This window comes from Apaloderma vittatum, unplaced genomic scaffold (assembly GCF_000703405.1).
Source record: "Apaloderma vittatum isolate BGI_N311 unplaced genomic scaffold, ASM70340v1 scaffold19369, whole genome shotgun sequence".
Taxonomy (NCBI): domain Eukaryota; kingdom Metazoa; phylum Chordata; class Aves; order Trogoniformes; family Trogonidae; genus Apaloderma; species Apaloderma vittatum.
The window spans coordinates 22531-40158 of NW_009737316.1; the positions used below are offsets into that span (position 1 = coordinate 22531).

The 17628-nt window shown below is 37.4% G+C and overlaps 1 protein-coding gene across 1 annotated transcript in view; it reads right to left on the reverse strand.

The window, feature by feature from the left end:
• LOC104279857 (arf-GAP with SH3 domain, ANK repeat and PH domain-containing protein 1-like) overlaps positions 1–16133 on the reverse strand; it is a 32731-nt gene extending 16598 nt beyond the window's left edge. The window contains 5 exon segments of the mRNA XM_009877293.1: positions 1–47; positions 9543–9771; positions 11122–11229; positions 13501–13568; positions 15950–16133. The exon segment at positions 1–47 is cut by the window's left edge and continues 9 nt beyond it. Coding sequence (XP_009875595.1) covers positions 1–47; positions 9543–9771; positions 11122–11229; positions 13501–13568; positions 15950–16133 — 636 coding nt within the window.
• Positions 16134–17628: the final 1495 nt, after the last annotated feature.

Below are 17628 nucleotides of genomic sequence, written 5' to 3' on the forward strand. Positions count from 1 at the left end.
CCTGCCACTAGAGGTTTGAGTGCTTAGAGGGAGGGTTGAAGGTGGGCCTGCAAAATAACAAACAACCTTCTTACAAATACATGTGCATAAACGTCAAAGCAGCACTGAAAAATTCACAGTCAGACCCACAGCGAAGTGCAGCAAAGGACTAAAATAAAAAGACAAGCCATGCCAAAACACTGCTTAGATTAAACGACACGTTCACCACATTTTCAACCATCTTAGCTGTGGGAATAGAAGCGACTTGACAATAGAACGACATGTGTACTTATGTTTTAAAAATACAGGATTAATCACTCCAGGATTTCTAATTTTAGGCACTGTTTTTAAAAAAAAACCAAAACAACAAAGGATGAAATCTTAAAATGAAGTAATATTTTGCAACTAGGATAAAAAATAATATAACTAGAATGAAATAGCTTTCTAGATGTTCTATTCTGTTCCCCTCCAGATCACTCCATATGAATTCCATTAATAAACTGAGGGAGGCAGGGAATAAAAATCTTTCTACAAATTTTACTTGCATTTTGAAAATAAGATTGTAAGCTTAGTAAATTTTTCTGAAGCTATCTTCCCTTTTCTCCTTTAGCTTAAAACACATCAGACTTTATACATTTTTAAAGCAATGCAAATCGTTGTATGAAGCGTGTCTAAAATACACCAGCAGCCCGTTCTGAGGCTGAGAATAGATATTTAATGGTAGCAGTGCTTATAAGAGCTTGTGCAGTCACCCCTGCCCTTAAGCCTTTTATTTCCCCCGCAGCACAAGTATTATTCAACACAATGGAGTTTTACAGGATATAGGAACAAATATAGATTAAAAGACAAAATAACCCAGGGGGAAGACAAGTGCTTTCCCTAATCGACTTCACCATTCACCTTCAAAAATGTCTGCACTAAGAAGCTGGAGGAAGCAGGCAGTGCGGGGCGCAAACATGCAGCCAGGGGACAACTGCTCAAGTCAGCTGCCATCATCGCCAGAAGAAATTACTTACCTAAATTAGTTCTACATTAGGTTAGAATATCTCTAAAGGTTTTGTTGGTTTTGATTGTTGTTGGTAGTGGTCATGGGGTTTTGTTTGCTTGTTTGTTTTTTTTTTAATTTAACTGACAAATAACACTTCACTGCAGTCATGATCTTGCAATGTTTTGCATGTAAGGCAGCTTTGCCATCACAGGCTCTGGATAAATACAGAAACCTGACATAAAAGTTTTAAAAGCAAAGTTTAGCTATATCTGAAATTCCAAGTCTATTGCCCCATGCTTTGTAGCAGCATAGAACCAGTCTCTGTAACTAGGTGGAAAATTACCAAAGTGTACATTCCTTCCCAAATTACCATATATCATAAAAGTATTAAAATCAGTGAAGAATAAACTTTGCTACAATTCCTTAGGTGAAATATAAAACATGGAAAAAGTAATTTCAATTATCCTTATATGCATATTTATGCTTGCCAGATATTTTCAGCAGGTGACCTCCCTCACTTTCCTTAATCCCAAAGAAAAGATTAATAAAATTCCACATAAGAAGTTAATGATTAAATCTATCCTCTTCCAGATTCAAGCCTGGAAAACCTTTTGCTGCTCAGGAGACTCTCAGCCACAACCCCAGCAGGTATTTTGGGCCAAGCTTTCCATTCACTACTTATTCTTGTAAGTCAAATCAGATATTTTTGCAATTGCTCCTCACAATTTACTTGCAAGTTCATAAAACCATTAACTGACAAGGAGTCAGACACTCGCATAAATTAGTAACTTTGTTCCCCAATTTGTATCCTTTCTCTTTTTAGTTTTTTTCCATGATCTTAAGAGAACAAAGTAATGTAAACCATTCACTAAAGTATTGCTGCCATCAAAAATAAAAAACTTTTCTGATATTAAATTCTGACTGATAATCCCCTGAAATTCTGCAAGCTATATATTCTTTAGTTGGCTTAAATAAATATGAATCAAAGGTTATTCTATAACCTGTAGGTAACTCAGGGTACATCTAGGAGTGGTGAGGGTGTAAAGAAAATTCACTCTCCAGAGTTAACAGCAACATTACCTTTAAAGCATGTCAAAAACATACACGGAATGTCAGCAGAGTACTTTTTTCTCCTGTCCTGACATCTCGCAAGGAGCTCCACACCTCCAAAATGTCTGCAAGTGGGCACGGCCAAGCACGGCAGAGGTTCTGTCCTACCACCCCCTAGTGTCTCGCTCCCGCAGCGCACCGCAGCCGCCCCAACAGCGCTGCTGCCCCGGCTCCGCGGCCCCAGGCACCCACAGCTCAAACTTGCGTTAACAATGCGGGGGAAGTGGAGGAAATGCACTGAAATAGCATCGTGTGCTTACTGCAAAACATAAAACTGCATACATGAAATACAATTTGTCCTTTTTCTTGTCAACAAAGCCAAGAATCCTCTTCTACAAAATTTAGTAGGGCTGAAAAGTCTTTAAATGTAACTGCATTTGTGGTTATATGGATATATTTTTTTATGTGGATATTTTTTTATGCAGATATATATTTTTTATATTTCACATTAGTGTATCTCCAGACCAGGAAGGGGAGACCCTACTGTAGCCTTTCAGTACTTAAGGAGAACCTGAAAGAAAGATGGGGGCACTCTTTGAGCGGGGCCTGTTGCAGTAGGACACGGAGTAATGGTTTTAAACTAAAAGAGAGTAGATTTAGCCTAAATATAAAGAAGAGATGGGTTTTCTTTATATATGATGCGAGTGGTCAAACACTGGAACAGGCTGTCCAGATAGGTGGTGGTAAAAGCCCCTTCTTCCCTGGAAACATTCAAGGTCAGGCTGGAAGGGGCTCTGAGCAACCTGATCTAGTTGAAGATGTCCCTGCTCACTGCAGGGGGGTTGGACTGGGTGACCTGTACAGGTCCCTTCCATCCTAAAACATTCCACGATTCTGTGATCACAAGAGAGTTAAAAAACATTTTAACTTCACAGTTGTTGAAGTTCCCATGGCATACCACAGGCACAGGCAAAAGGTGTTAAGGTATTAAACCGGGTGCGTCTTTCCAGAGCCCTAATGGTTGTTCTGATATTAATTTCATGGAAGGAATACATACGAATTTAGAAGCCATACACTAACGACTGGATGACAAATACAAAATAACTTAACGAAGAAAAACTTCATAACATCTTTTCAGAAAGAGGGATAAAGTCATATCACATTGTGAATAAAACAAACATGGAAAACATTGTGGCATCTTAATCAGTTTACGGAAAGACCTGGTGAAACGACACAAAAATCTAATGATGTACAAAGGGTTGGTAAAATTACTATAAAAGACTCTATGTTACTTTTATATAAACAAAATACCAAAACACTTCTTACGTGGTATTTTTAATTACACAAGGCTAGCTGTTTTCAAGCAATAATCAGAGAAGTTATTTTTCCAGACCAAAGGTATTTTTTGATTCTAACAAGGCAGCAAGTAAGCCAACCACTTCTTCTCCACAGTCATCTTCATGATAATTTCTCACACAGTTCACATTTCATGGAAAACATTTTCCTCACACAAGCAAAAAAAATATTCCTGACCTAGGAGTTTTTAAATTTTGCTTCTGTCAGGCTCTCTTCCTCAGCTGTGGAGCAGTTGTTCTCAGTACAAGCTGTTGTCATCTCTTATCACTTCATTTTACAAGTATCATGCTTTCATGGGTAAATACACCAACTAATTTGAAATGTACTGTACTAACGTAAATAACTGGAAAAGATCTGCAATTAGTAGTGCACTGCCTCCCAGCTTTTGTGCAGTTAGTAAAATATCTATTGTGTACTTGTGAAATCATGCAAAGCTGTTACCATCCACTCAAGAAATGGTGGGTTTAAAGTGTAAAAACCTCACATTTGTATTTTTTTTACCACTTAATGAGAGATATGGAAGAACGAGTATTCCAGTTAATGGCAGAACGGGTACTGCAAAGGAAAGCAAGTTTGTATTAAAAGTAGTATTTCATTAACAAGTGGTGGTGTTCTTAAAGTTGTTATGAGTGGCATTTTTGCACAAATTTTACTAAAAGTCTTCAGTTTGTCTTACTTCAGACCATATATTTTCAGTGCAGAAAATGAGATCACAATGAAAAAATGACCACGATCACGCTGAATAAGGAATATAGATAGATTCAACATTAGCATTTCAAGTACATTATATAATTAAGGCTTTAAAAAGTCCTGCTTAAAAAAAAAAGTCAAAATGTGTATTAAAGAATGCTGTATTTTGACTTGATTACAAATATAAAAAACCATGAAACCAACGGCTGTCAGTTAGCCTTCCCTTTCTATTATGGTACCCAAAATCCAGAGTTTTAATGGGATAATTTAACCAAAACAGATCTTTAACCAAAATGTAAAATACGTGTATAGTGGATCTGTTGGAGCGTGTTCAGAGGAGGCCACAAGGATGATCCAGGGGCTGGAGCACCTTTGCTACGAGGACAGGCTGCAGGAGCTGGGATTGTTCAGTCTGGAAAAGAGAAGACTTCGGGGGGACCTAATAGCTGCCTTCCAATACCTGAAGGGAACTTACAGGAAGGCTGGGGAGGGACTTTTTACAGGAGTGTCCACTGATAGGACAAGGGGAAATGGGTTTAAGTTGAAGGAGAATAGATTTAGATTGGACCTTAGGAAGAAATTCTTCAGTACGAGGGCGGTGAGACTTTGGAATAAATTGCTCAGAGATGTCGTGGCTGCCCCCTCCCTGGATCTGTTCAAGGCCAAGTGGGATGGAGCCTTGAGTAGCCTCATCTAGTTGAGAGGCATCCCTGCCCATGACAGGGAGGTTGGACTAGATGATCTCTAAGGTCCCTTCCAGCCTAGGCCATTCTATCAATCTATGAATACTAAAACCCCAACATTTTCTCACATATGCAAAAGAACTACAGAATCCTGAAAGCATTCAGAAGAAATTGGATGACCTCAAAGGCTGAGGTAATGGAAATAAATACAATAGTATTACAGATAATGTTAAAATTCTACACTAAGGAAGCATCTGTTTTATAAACTAAGGACTGCAGCTGAAAATTATAGTAGAGACTGCGTAATGCTCAATACATCACAGTATGATGCAATCACAAAAAAATAAATAGGACAAAAGGATGTTTCAATGTAGTATTTCTAGGAGAAATAGCAAGGTTGCAAAATTGTCCTTACACTTCCAGTCACCTGTACTTAAGAAAGCAGATTTAAACAGCAAGGTACAGAGAAGGGCTAGGTGTGATGAAAGGACAACTTGAATGAGAGGAGAATGAAAATGCTCTTCTGTCAGAAAAGGTGAAAAAAGCTGGGTTTGTTTAGTCTAACAAAACAGAAGTGGATACTGATAGGATTGCTCTCCAGGTCATGCCTTGATACAGACACTAAAGACAGAAAAAAATCACTGATCCTAAATGACAATGTTGGTGCATGAACAAAGTAATCTAGTGGACTTGAGAAGATTTCTAACCGCATAGGTAAGACAGTCAGACAACTTCTAGAAATTACTAATAAATGCAAATAAACTAATTTAGTCACAAGTTGAGTCTGAACAAGTGAAGAAGGAGATATGTTGTCTGCAGTAGCAGTGGACTGGAACCACGAGTGCCTTTGAGTTTATGTGCCTAACATCAGAACTGTAAAAGCAAGTGCAAAATATGCAGACTTGTAAATGTTGAAAATTCAAACCTAACTTCATGACAAAAAATTAATCCCATATGGGAGAAATAGGCAGAACCATTAAAAATCAATGAAAAGCTAGGAAACCTAGCTTAGATTGCTTAACACTTATGCTACAATACTAGTCAGAATCATTGCCTTCACACTGGATTTGCAATTAACATTATGCAAAAGTTTATTTAGCTACTGTGCTAATTCATGAAATTAATTAAATGGTTTTTATTTTATTTTTGAAAACTTTTTGTCAAAAGACAGACAGAAGGTCTGCTAGATGTCTGACGCCATAATGCAGGTGGTAAACTGGAAAGACTAATAAAAAAAGACAATTTTCAGATTGTTACAGACTAAAGACTTGACTGATAATACAAGTAAGTTGAACCTGAATAAACTTAAACTACTGGAAGAGGCATACACAGCAGTCGGCTTATGCAGCTCCTGTACTCCTGCACTTTTCATTCTGGTAGGATTAAATAAATCTCCAGCAGAAATAGCAGAAAGTAAGATGTATCCACAATTGAGCTGGTTTAGAGTAGAATACATTAATTTTTCTGCATTTTTACAAATATTTCAAAAAGTTATCAAGCTGCAAAATCTGAACTTATATTGTAATGATGGAGAAACATAAAAAAATCCCCATGTACATGTCCTTCAACAGTGCGATTTTAATGATGAATCGAACTAATTTTCAGACACTACATCCACTAAACATCATGGGCAAGTGTGGTGTGCGCTAGGCAAATTGTTCTAAACTTACCTTCTTTCCCCAACATTAAGTTCAGACTTGATGCCTTGCAGTCCACTGTGTCATCTCAGCAAACATCGTGGAACCTTGCTACCAAGGAACTTCACTGGCAAATGAAGCCAGCTTACAGAGGGCTAAAGGGAGGTGTTTTTGTTAAAATATACAACATGTTTTGGAGAAGAGTTTTACCTGCATGCCCCAAAGGAAAAAAACCATGAAATTTTAATATCCTCTACCTCCTTCTAAAATACAGATCCCACCAGCCGTCCACTCCCTACAGACTGTCTCCATGCTCCAGTAGGGTCCCTGCTGGGGCTTCACAGCAGAGCAGGGACGAAGATCAGATTACATTTGGGGACAGAAGGTAAGCTTAAATTTAATTACAGATTCAGTGCTGGTTTTTTGCTATTTAGGGAACCCAGCACAAACTATAATACTAAGTTCTCATATAATCTGAAATCAAGTAGGTAGCTCTTAAAATGAACTCTTCTAACAAAAGCGGATATGATAAGTAAGTTTGTATGCTGAACTTTGATGTAAGGGATATAACTCTATTACTACTGATCTCAAAAGAGCAGATAAAACTCTAAAGGATTGTTTAAACAAAATTATCTTAGACTGTTTAAAAACGTGTCACCAGTGTTGTACGGAAAGTTTCTCTTCTTCTTTTTCTTTCAAACAATCTCTTTGGGAGCTGCAAGGGGGTGAAGATAAGGTGCAGCACAGCTTGTAACAAAGTCTAAGTCCATCTGCAACGATGCCTCTACAGTAATTTTTCCACACTGATGAATGTTCTCTGCATTTGTCACTTTGTTTTCCTGTCCTTTTGAGTCTGTTAAATTCCTTTAACACAGCTATGTATTTAAAGGAAACTTCTAAAACTGATTACATACTTTGCAATATTTTTGAATGAAAATCATCTGAATAACCAGCATTGCTCACAGATTGTAAAATTTTGGCTTGTTTGAAGCAGAGAAGTCTACTGACTTTAATTTAGCAGTAGTTCCACTCAACCTCTCACTCAGACTTAACACTGTCAATCTGGCATTTTCCACTCTGATGAAGCAGTCAAGGTTACATTAGAAGGCAATCATTCTCTGTATTTTGTGATATCATTTTTTTGCAATATAAATGAGGATTTCTTTTGTGTAATCCTTGACATGAAAACATACAAGAACTCAATGCTTCATTTTTTTCCAAGTAGCTTTAGTGTTGTGTTGATTCATTCATCTAGGAGTTTGCAGGAACACCTAACATTTCTGAAACTTGAATACATATTTAGAATGAAATATGCACAGTAATATTCCCCTTCCTGGAAAAAAAAGACCATTTTGTGAATAAGATTGTATGAGAACTACACTATATAATGACAAAGACATAATGTTCATCATAATGCACTGAAATCTGACAGCACGAAGCAGTGTACAGGTACAGGACACAAGCTCCCTAACCGGCTTAAGGAAATGGGATTCATGATTAGTTTCCAAGCCTTGCAACCTTATGGCAGAAAGAAGGCAGCCTAAGGTCAGGCTGAAGGAAGGTCTAAGCCAGTGTACTGTGTCTGACAATGGACAATCAGAAGCCGACTGTTAGGGCACGTAAAAAAAGGCAGGCGGGAGGAGGCAAGAATTTAGAAACGTGTAATGCCAACAGGAAGGCCAACATAGAAACGTCACAAGAAGTACAAATGAGACCCAGTGAAAATGACCCCAAGAAATTCAGACTGTGAAAATGCACACCCTGGCAGAATCTCTTTGCCTCTTAACAGAAAACAAACCTGCTTAAAAGAGAGAGCCAAGGATTTCATTCAAAAGTTGCCAGTACACAACAAAGACTGATGGTGGAACAGTAGTTCTTAAGAACAGCATCTGAACCATGTTTGAAAGCAGACATCTGATGCCAACGCACTGTTCCATCCCTTTTTCACATTTTAGCAAGAACAATTCTTCGTTACTTCTGAAAACAAACTTGAGGAAATGAAATACAAAGTTGTATCAGTGCTAGAAAAGGGAGCATCCTTCAGCATAACTGCTGAAGCCTTAAACTCTACACCAGCAAAGTTTTCTATTACAGATGTACCACAAAAACACAATCTGGCTATTTCTAAACTAAGTAACAGTTAAAAAAAACAAACAGAAAAACAGAGAAAAGATGAAGGCTTTTCTCATTCTAAAAAGTAGATCCGCACAAATTATCCTAAAGTAACAAGTTTTGATCCATAAACACGTCCTCTGAACTTGAAGCTTATAGGTATCCAGGTCAAAGAAGCACCATCCACGAGAGCTGCAAAAGTAATTCTCACATGGAAATAAAATCTCATCCCTTTCAAGCGCTACCAAGAGTGTCACTACTATTACTAAGAAGAAAAAACACATAATTTATTCTAACTAAAAGCAGACTGTAAAAACCGTAATACAAACCCTCCTTATGGATAATTCTACAAGAGCCAAATGGCTGTTTCGCTCAGGAAAGAACGGGTGGTGGTTAGATCCAAGCATGCCTTGAGAACGACCCGGCAAGGGGCTTGGTACTTTCTCTGCTGATCTTTACACCCCTCCAGCATTCACCAGAATGGAAGAGGGGGAAGTCTTGAGACACTGAGAGGGAAGGAACTTTAATACCAACCTGCTTAGCATTTCATGGGTTACTCTGGTATTTTCTTTCTGCACACTGTCGACTACAAGGAGAGGAAGTCTTCTTGCACCTCCTCTCCTCCCAAGTTTCTGTTTCTTCGCCCTCTCTGCCAGACACTACACAGCACATCATCGTAGAGCACTACGCACCATCAGCTTTTTTCAAAAACACTTGAATTTTTCTGACTGTATTTTCTGACTGTAAATGCTTAAAAATGCTTTTCAAAAATATGAACAGAAATTCTACAAGAAATGAACCAACTTCTATTTAGCAATCCCATTTTTTCACCCATTCACATGGATTGTTATGAACGAATCCATCAAAGAGTTCTGTATCCCTCCCATTTTCTTTAAAAATGTTCTAAACATGCATCGTACCGTATTACTGCATCCAATGCAGCAAGAAAACCACATCGCATCTCAAAATCCTGTACCGTGCCTGGCTGAAGGAAGGACAACTGTGGAAAAATTATTGCTTGGAAGGATAGTTTGAAGACAGCCTTACCTTTGCCAGCATTTCTAGGAGGAAGAGGAGGAGCATCTGCAGTTGGAGAGGTGGGCGAGTCTGTGCTTGCAGAAGCAAAAATCTGATTGGTAAAAGCTCCATAGGAGAGTCTTTGCTTGTCTCTGGGAGTGCTAAATGCAGGATGAGTCAATTTGTCTTGGGGAGAAATGCTTGAAGAGTGACAAAAACTTTGGGGTCTTGGAGATCTTTCTTTTTTAATAGGACTAGGCTGTGAACAGAAAAACAAACATATCATACAGCTGTCTAAATAGTAAATATACTTAATATATTTGAGAAGGAATATAACAGAGCGTTCTAGTGAACAAGAGCGTAATTTCTTTCTTTACTGGACCAATAAACCCACATTCCTCCCTTTCTCAGAGATCCAGCCTGAAAGCTCCTTTTCCCTGTAACTGAAAAATAAAGATCACAGCATCAACAAATCATCATGTACACAGTTAGATTTATTCTTAAAGCAGCAGACACACAATAATAATATAATAAATAATATATTAATAAAAGCCTAATAAAATTTTTAGAATATAAGAGTAATTTTCAATTCAAGTCGCTCCTTATTCAGACCAGACAGTTACCCTCAAAGATCAAGCGTATTACCCCATCCATGCATATTAAAAATAAAATAACCACCTGTGACACTTCAGATTAATTTGCTGACTGAACTAGTAATATCTTCAGCAGTACATCTCTTCTTCTAAATGTATATAATTGCTCTTTGGAGAAATTTTACACAGCAATTTTTGACTGCTGTATATTAATAGCTGCACATGGAGCACGCTCTGTTTCAGTGCCGCTCTGGTTCCAGCAGCCTGCGCTCTCCAAGAGAGCATTAGTCACCCTCCTGAGGCTCCCTGCATGGAGAATCACTTTGTTCTCTACTGTCCTTGAGGATATGTAAATTATTTGGGTTTCTAAATTTTTCAGTCCCAGGCGTCACAGAAAATGAAAAATTGACCACGTTTCTCTGCACAGCACCCGTCTAAAATAGCAGAGGTGTATTCCCATATATCACAGAAACAGAGCACAAAGTAATTAACTGATTTGCTAAAGTAGGACACTGAAGCTAAGTTTTCATATGTTCTAGGACGGAAATTATTCTATGCCCTCAAGTTTTATCTTTCTGTTACTTCTTTTAATCAGGATTTAAGTATGTAGCACAGTTTTTGAAAAATAGAGCTATTGATTCAGCTAGGTTCTTAATTAATTTATGGAATAAATAAGTATATAAGCTTCAGATTTCCTCCAGCTAAAAATTAACAACCTAAAATTCAGAAGGGGATAAATGACAACAAAGTAATCTACATTTACTGATTTATATTATATTGCATGTCTTGTCAAAGCAGAACTTCTGAAACTCAAGTCCATAATAACCAGGTTGACAAAACGTATTCAGAAAGCACTCTGGCAGTGTTTTAATACAGACCTCAAAACTAGCTTTTTTTCCCCCCCAAAAAAAATCCTGTGAGAAAACAGGTTAAAGTGAGTCTCTAATTCCCATTTGCTTCCACAGAAGAGAAATGGACAGTCGTCTTGCAAAGCTGGACCAGAAATTCATGCTTACCTTATCATCTAAGTCATCATCACTTTCATCAATTTCTTCCTGCCGAAGATTCCATTCATACTCTACATGGACATGTGGGTTTAGCTTTCCTGCTTTGGCTTGAGAAAGCTGAAAGAAATAAAAATTCTTGTTAAAATACCTGCTGTTCCTCTGATGTTAATTTTGCAACAGCAAGCAATAAACTGGAATATTTAGAGGTTTAAAATGCTTACAGGCATTAAAAAGGAAAAATCTCAGGGCAATCACACAATTTATTTGAAGTATTAAAAAAAAAAAGCTAAAAAGCAAAAAGGGAAGATGTTCTCAAAACGGGCAGCAGTTGCCATGTTTGACAAGCATTCGAAAAGATGACATGAAAAGAAGTTGTATGTGCAAAAGCAGAAAGCATCTGGAGCCCTCCTTTCTGAAAAGGAAAAGTAAAACCTATTTATAAGTTCTGATACAAACCACTATTACCCCTCCAAAATCACAGTCCTTGTGCTGGAATAAAAATAAAAGGTACTTCTTCTTTATTTAAATATTTCCCTTCCTATCACTACATAAGGCCAGTGTGTCTTAAATACAAAATTCCTCTACTTTGCCAGCCTAAATAATATATTCACATCATTTAAAAATTTACAACTTCAACAATCCGCAAAAAAAAAAAAATTGCGGTTCATGGTTATTCTGGGACAAATTCTCCTTTTCAATGCTTAGATTTCCCATCATTATTTATTCCTTCACGTCCTGTGAAAGGTAATCTTACTTGGCACTAGCTGCTTCAGGAAAACCTTTAACCATCTTCCCACAATAAAATTTGGAAGAAAGAAAGAACTTTTAATATGTTATATTTTAATATTAATGAACCCACTTGAGTTGAAATTAATTTAATTACAGTTAGGACTCCTGCTATGCAACAGAAATCAGCTTAGTACATCTATCATACTGCAAACATCTAGATACTTATTTTGTACTTTTTTTACTGCCCACAGTAAATAGCATGCTCACTCATCTCTTTTTACTCTTAACCTTATCTCATTGCCACTTTTGAGAAAAATGCAAAAATAATTTTCCTCTTGACAAATGAAAAAAAGAGAAAAAGCACAAATGCTCTATTATAGATAACTGAAATATTTTTTTTTTGTTGTACAATACAGTTGGTCAACATTAATGGCATTTGTTACTTTATTAAAAACATAATGCAAAGAAAAGTGATCCATACTGACTGCGTGATGTACAGCTGATCTGTTTTTCGGCTGACAGGATATTCAAACCACTGGAAACAGTACTTACAACAGCAGACAATGGAGTAATTGCGAAGTCAGGGCGAGTACCACCTTATCACCCACAGCAAAATGGTGACTTGCATCCCCAGAAATATGGAAAATTATTATGATTTGTGAGGGACAAGCTGTCTCGAATATGCAACAATTAATTAATACATGAAGAACTTTCGATTGTCAAAGGAAGGCTACTAAAATTACCAGCCGCAGAGAAAAAGCAGATATCCTCCTTGGATCAGCCAAATGAGGCAAAAAAGTTTCAAGAAACAGAATCAAGCAGCAAGTGACAACTGTTCTGTGAATTCTTCTGGTTTTGTCTGGAACATGAAACTGCCACACTACTTCGGCCTTTTTAATGCCCACTGAATGCACGGTGGTGAGAGGTGCCTCCGAGGGCTAAGAACCAAGAAGCTTGTGGGTCTGATTCGGAATCCTTTTTTCACAGCTGCCTACTTCTGAAGGGCAGCTTTAACACCTTCATTTCCTGAAGGGCTGTAGTTTTCTTGAGTGGCACCCCTTAACATTACTCATACGACGTCAAAATTCCAAAAAGTTTTTGCTCTGATCACATTTAGTAGAGGGACAAAGTCCCACAGAAGCTGGTGGTTTACATTTTTTGATACTCTTAACTTTTAGCTACTACACTTTTTGCTTCTCTTTCTCCTTTGAGAAACTTTAATTCCAAGTTGTTTTACTTCTCCTTGTAAGAAGTATTTCCCCATCTCTGAGCTATCTGTCTTGTTAAATAAACTGGAAAACCCCAAAGCAGGAAGAGTTAAAGATCCAGACCTAAAATGTCTTGACAGATTCATATTTCAGGGGTTGTTTTGTACTCCTGACAGAAACAACTCTAAGAACTCTTGAGGCGATGAAGCCCAAACAGCCAAGAATGATGCATTAATTGGTATTTGAATATCTGACCCTCCAGTATTTAAAGTCTTCAAATACATCAGTTAAAATAACCAAGTACTTCCAACAGAAGTATCAGCATACAGCCAGCTGGCAGCGATACCAACTTTGAGATACAGTCATAACGGTATCTTAAGTAGATCATATCTTTAAATAGATAAGCATTCCCCCCTTGCATCCTCCCCTTGCCTCCCGCCCTGGTTCTTACCAGTTCCTCACACTGGACAGCTTTCGCTCTTTTTGCTGTGTCCAGAGGCGTCTCTCCAGCTTGGTTTACTACCAAATCGATAATTAAAAAAAAAAAAAAGATAAAAGAAAAAAAAGAAAGTGATATTTTGAGTTGTCTAAAGAATAAGTTAACTAAGTTTCACTATTTTTAGCTGGGTTAAGTGCTAAAAGTGATCAAAAACATCTATTTACTCTATAGCAGCTGCAGCTCTTTAAGATTCCACTCTAAGTGCTCATGCATTTCATGTATCATCAGGTTCTTTCTGAACAGCAGCATCTGCTGGGACAGCTCCCAAATCCTTCCTAACCATCCTAGCAGAGAATATAAAGAAATTTAGTCATTCCAGTCTGCACTCAAGAACTTTGCCAGTAAAACTCTTCAGTGAATAAGCAGGAAAAGCAAGCAGACAGAATAATATAGAATAAAAAACTATTCTAATTTTTTTTAAAAACCAAACAGAAACCAAACGTTGATCCAAGCACATTTTACTTGAATTAACAGTCTGAAGTCTAAATTTGAAGACAGAAGTCCTATTCTAAGATGAAAATAGAACAAGAATTACTGTAAAACTTCCCAGCTATTTTGTCTTTATAAAGGCTAGAAAATAGTTTACAATTTGAAATAATGCCTGATCAGAAAGAAGGTGACATCTGAGCACTCCAGAAGGTCCTCTGGCAAAACATCTAATTGGATCTTTCCTAGACACTTGAATCATAGAATCATAGAACTGTCAGGGTTGGAAGGGACCTCAAAGATCATCTAGTTCTAAGCCCCCTGCCATGGGCAGGGACATCCCCCACTTGGTGGCAAGTCTCAAGAAACAAAAGCACCCCACACATCACAACCTTCTGCAGACGAACCTTAGGTAAAATTTATTCTTACAGTACAGCTGTAAACACCACCGAGGTGGAACCAAGTGCTGTACATCACGTCCAGATTGTAAAGCATTTCTGCGATGGGAAACTGAAGGCAGTTGAACTGAGATCCCATAAGCAAAGATATCTATGTGTAATATATATAGAAAGTCAAGTCATAAATCCTAGAAAATACAAAGAAGTCATCTAGAAAGGCCTATGAATTTGAAAGAATTACGATTCCTAGATGAAGCAGGGCTCCTTACAGAAAGATCAGAACTGTTTAGGAGTTTCAATATGAAAAGGAATCACATAGTATTTCTTAACTGAACCTAACATGCAGATAATTTAAGTGACACATGAAGTCCAAACTTTCAACCTTTACATATAAACCTGATGCTTCAAGGTCTAACAAAGATACACAGTTCATATGTGAGAACATTAAAAAAAAACCAACCGAAAGAACTCAAACCAAGAAAACTTATAAGGTAAGAATACTTTAATTCTCTTTTGGCATCTACCTCAGACAGAGTCCGATGGAAGGACCAATAAACACGCTTAAGCTTGCTCAGACACCGTTACCATTTTTTTTAATGGCTGCTAAAAAACAGCCACATCAAATTCTAATGATAATATTACAACATGTTCTAAAGATGGACAAAATGACCAAAAAAACCCGTGACTTCTGAAACTGAGCTTAAATTCATACAAGTTTTTTACTGGGCAGTGGAGGAAAGTGATGGTGATGAGGTAAGAGGGAGAAATAAAAGTTCATACTATTCAGTTTGCACTGACTGTTCAGAAAGTTTCCCTCCTATACCAAGAGCTGATAGGATGCTTATGTTTTATAGACATGCTGATGACACTTAGGTCCCGAGTCTAACAAACTAGATTCCTGGAATCCTCTCCTAACTCTCAAAATACAGCAGGAAAAGAAGTGCATCTAGCAGACAAGAGATTATCCTAAGGTCGTGTAGATTAAAGAGAGAATCACTGTGAACTAATTTTTGCTAAGCCGTGACAAAAACAGGACTGATTTAGGTACAGCAAGGGTTACACATAGATGGCAGAAAGAAGAGAGGCAGCTGCGAAAGCTGAACCCTTTCTCAATCAGCTACAGTGGTGGCCAGGGCACGCTGGGGGAAGCCACAGGGCTAACTGACAGTAATACTAGAAGAAGAAGTAACTGTTGCACACAGCAAACCCACACACCTCTGGAGTGGAATTCATGGGAGCAGTTGTTTAAAGCATTATAATGTACAGGTACTAGATGAGATTTACAATACAAACAACAAAAGTAGATCTGAGGACCTTTACAATGCATCTGCAATAAATCTCTGCAGAAAAAACCTAGAGTTTATGATTAGTATTTCATATGAGGAAATTTTTGTCACTATTAATCTTCTGACAATTCAAGTTCATTTCTCAACTGAATGCTTCCTTTAGGTTTGCTAGTGGTAAAATCTTCATCTTTCTAATACAGTTTTAGTTTTCCTTTTAAAACAAAAGTCGATAAACTAATGGAAAGAAATTTTAGGAAATCTTTGTTTCCGAGTTTTAAATAATGAACTTACCCACATCAATAGTTGGCTTCCCCCTCAAAAGCAATTTCAAACACTCAGGCTTATTATACATACTGCAGTAGTGTAGAACCGTATTACCCAACGCTGTTTGCTTATCCAGGTTTCCACTACACACAAAAGAAAACAGAAGCAAGAAAAGTACAGTATGCTGTGCCACTAATTTCAGATCTAGCATCCTTATGAATAATAAATACATAAATACTTTATGGGACAAATATAAAGTGGAAGGAAAGAAATATTTTTAAATTCAACATTACTTTCAGAAACCCATAAGAATAATTCCAAGCATACCAGAAATTCCTGAGCTGTGGAATGTCTTTTTCAAACATGCTAAATTAGCCCAATAAAAAATATCTAGAGAGTCATTTTCCTACAGATAAGACAGGTTAACAAGTCTGACTCATTCAAGGATCTATGAAGAAGGTGCCTGTGAGGATGCACAAAAGAGCCATAAGAAGGAATAGAAGGATACACACTGACTTAGGCAAAAACAAGCTGTGCACAAGGGTTCACAGAGCTTTTTAAAACTGTACCTCCTTCATTTTTTGGTTTCTAAAACAAGGTTTCAAAGTTACTAACATACTAGGATCAAGACAATGCATTTATAAAAACTAAAAGCTCAGAAGACATCTTTTCTTCCGCTCAGTTTTACCCATACTGAACAGTAACTGCAGAGCCCATATGGTTGTAAAGATACTCTTAAATAATATTTGAGAGATGGTTACACAGTGAGAACACACAACCCAAGAGATGTGTCAGGAACATGGATTCCAAGCCCGTGCTGTTACCGAAAGGCCAAACTTTCTCTCTAACACTCCCTAACACAGTACATAAACTATCAAGAGAGGAAAAGGAAAAGCAGTAAGTATTTGTTGACTGCATTTCACTAGCAGGTACAACTTGCTATGTTGGGGAAATACAAAAATTTTAAAAATCCTCAAGCCTTCCCCCCACCTGCTCAAGCAAGATGTGATGAGTCTTGTTTTTACCAACCGCCCTCCCTCATTGCCCATGAAATCCACCAAAAATTTGACACAGCAAGCAACTGCCTCTTCTACCACTTCATAACATACTATAGAAGTGGACCTGATCTCATTTAATCGATACTGATATTGTGAAATGTATACAAAATAATCTGATTTTCAAAAACATGTTTTCATTAAGGTTTTTCGCTTCCACGAACACGTCTCTTGATAAGAAAAAATAGCTCAGTCAACAAATTAGATGTTGAAAATAACTAGTAGATTGTGTACTCAATAGCTTTAATACAGTTTATTAACCACTAGAAGACTTTTTCCAAAGTCAATCTAGTTTCTATTCATAATTTTCTGAGCTAGATCCTTGTCTTCTCTTTTTTTTATTTTTTTTTTTGGTACATGTCCTGTATTGGGAACATTTATACTTTTCATCCCTCCTCTACCTGAACTACTCCTTTGGCTAGTTTCATATTGTCGTGTGTTCTAAATCAATGCTCTCTTTTGCATTAGCCTTCCCTTTCATCCTGTTTTTATATAACTGCTTTCCAAGTTTTTAATCTACACTTCTTTCCCTCTCTCTACTCATTAGGAGCACAAAAGCCAACTCAAAGATACTAAATTATGCTCTTGTGAAACACATCTAAGGAGAACAATTATAAGCGAACACTGTCCTTGGCACTGTGAGCTGAGCTT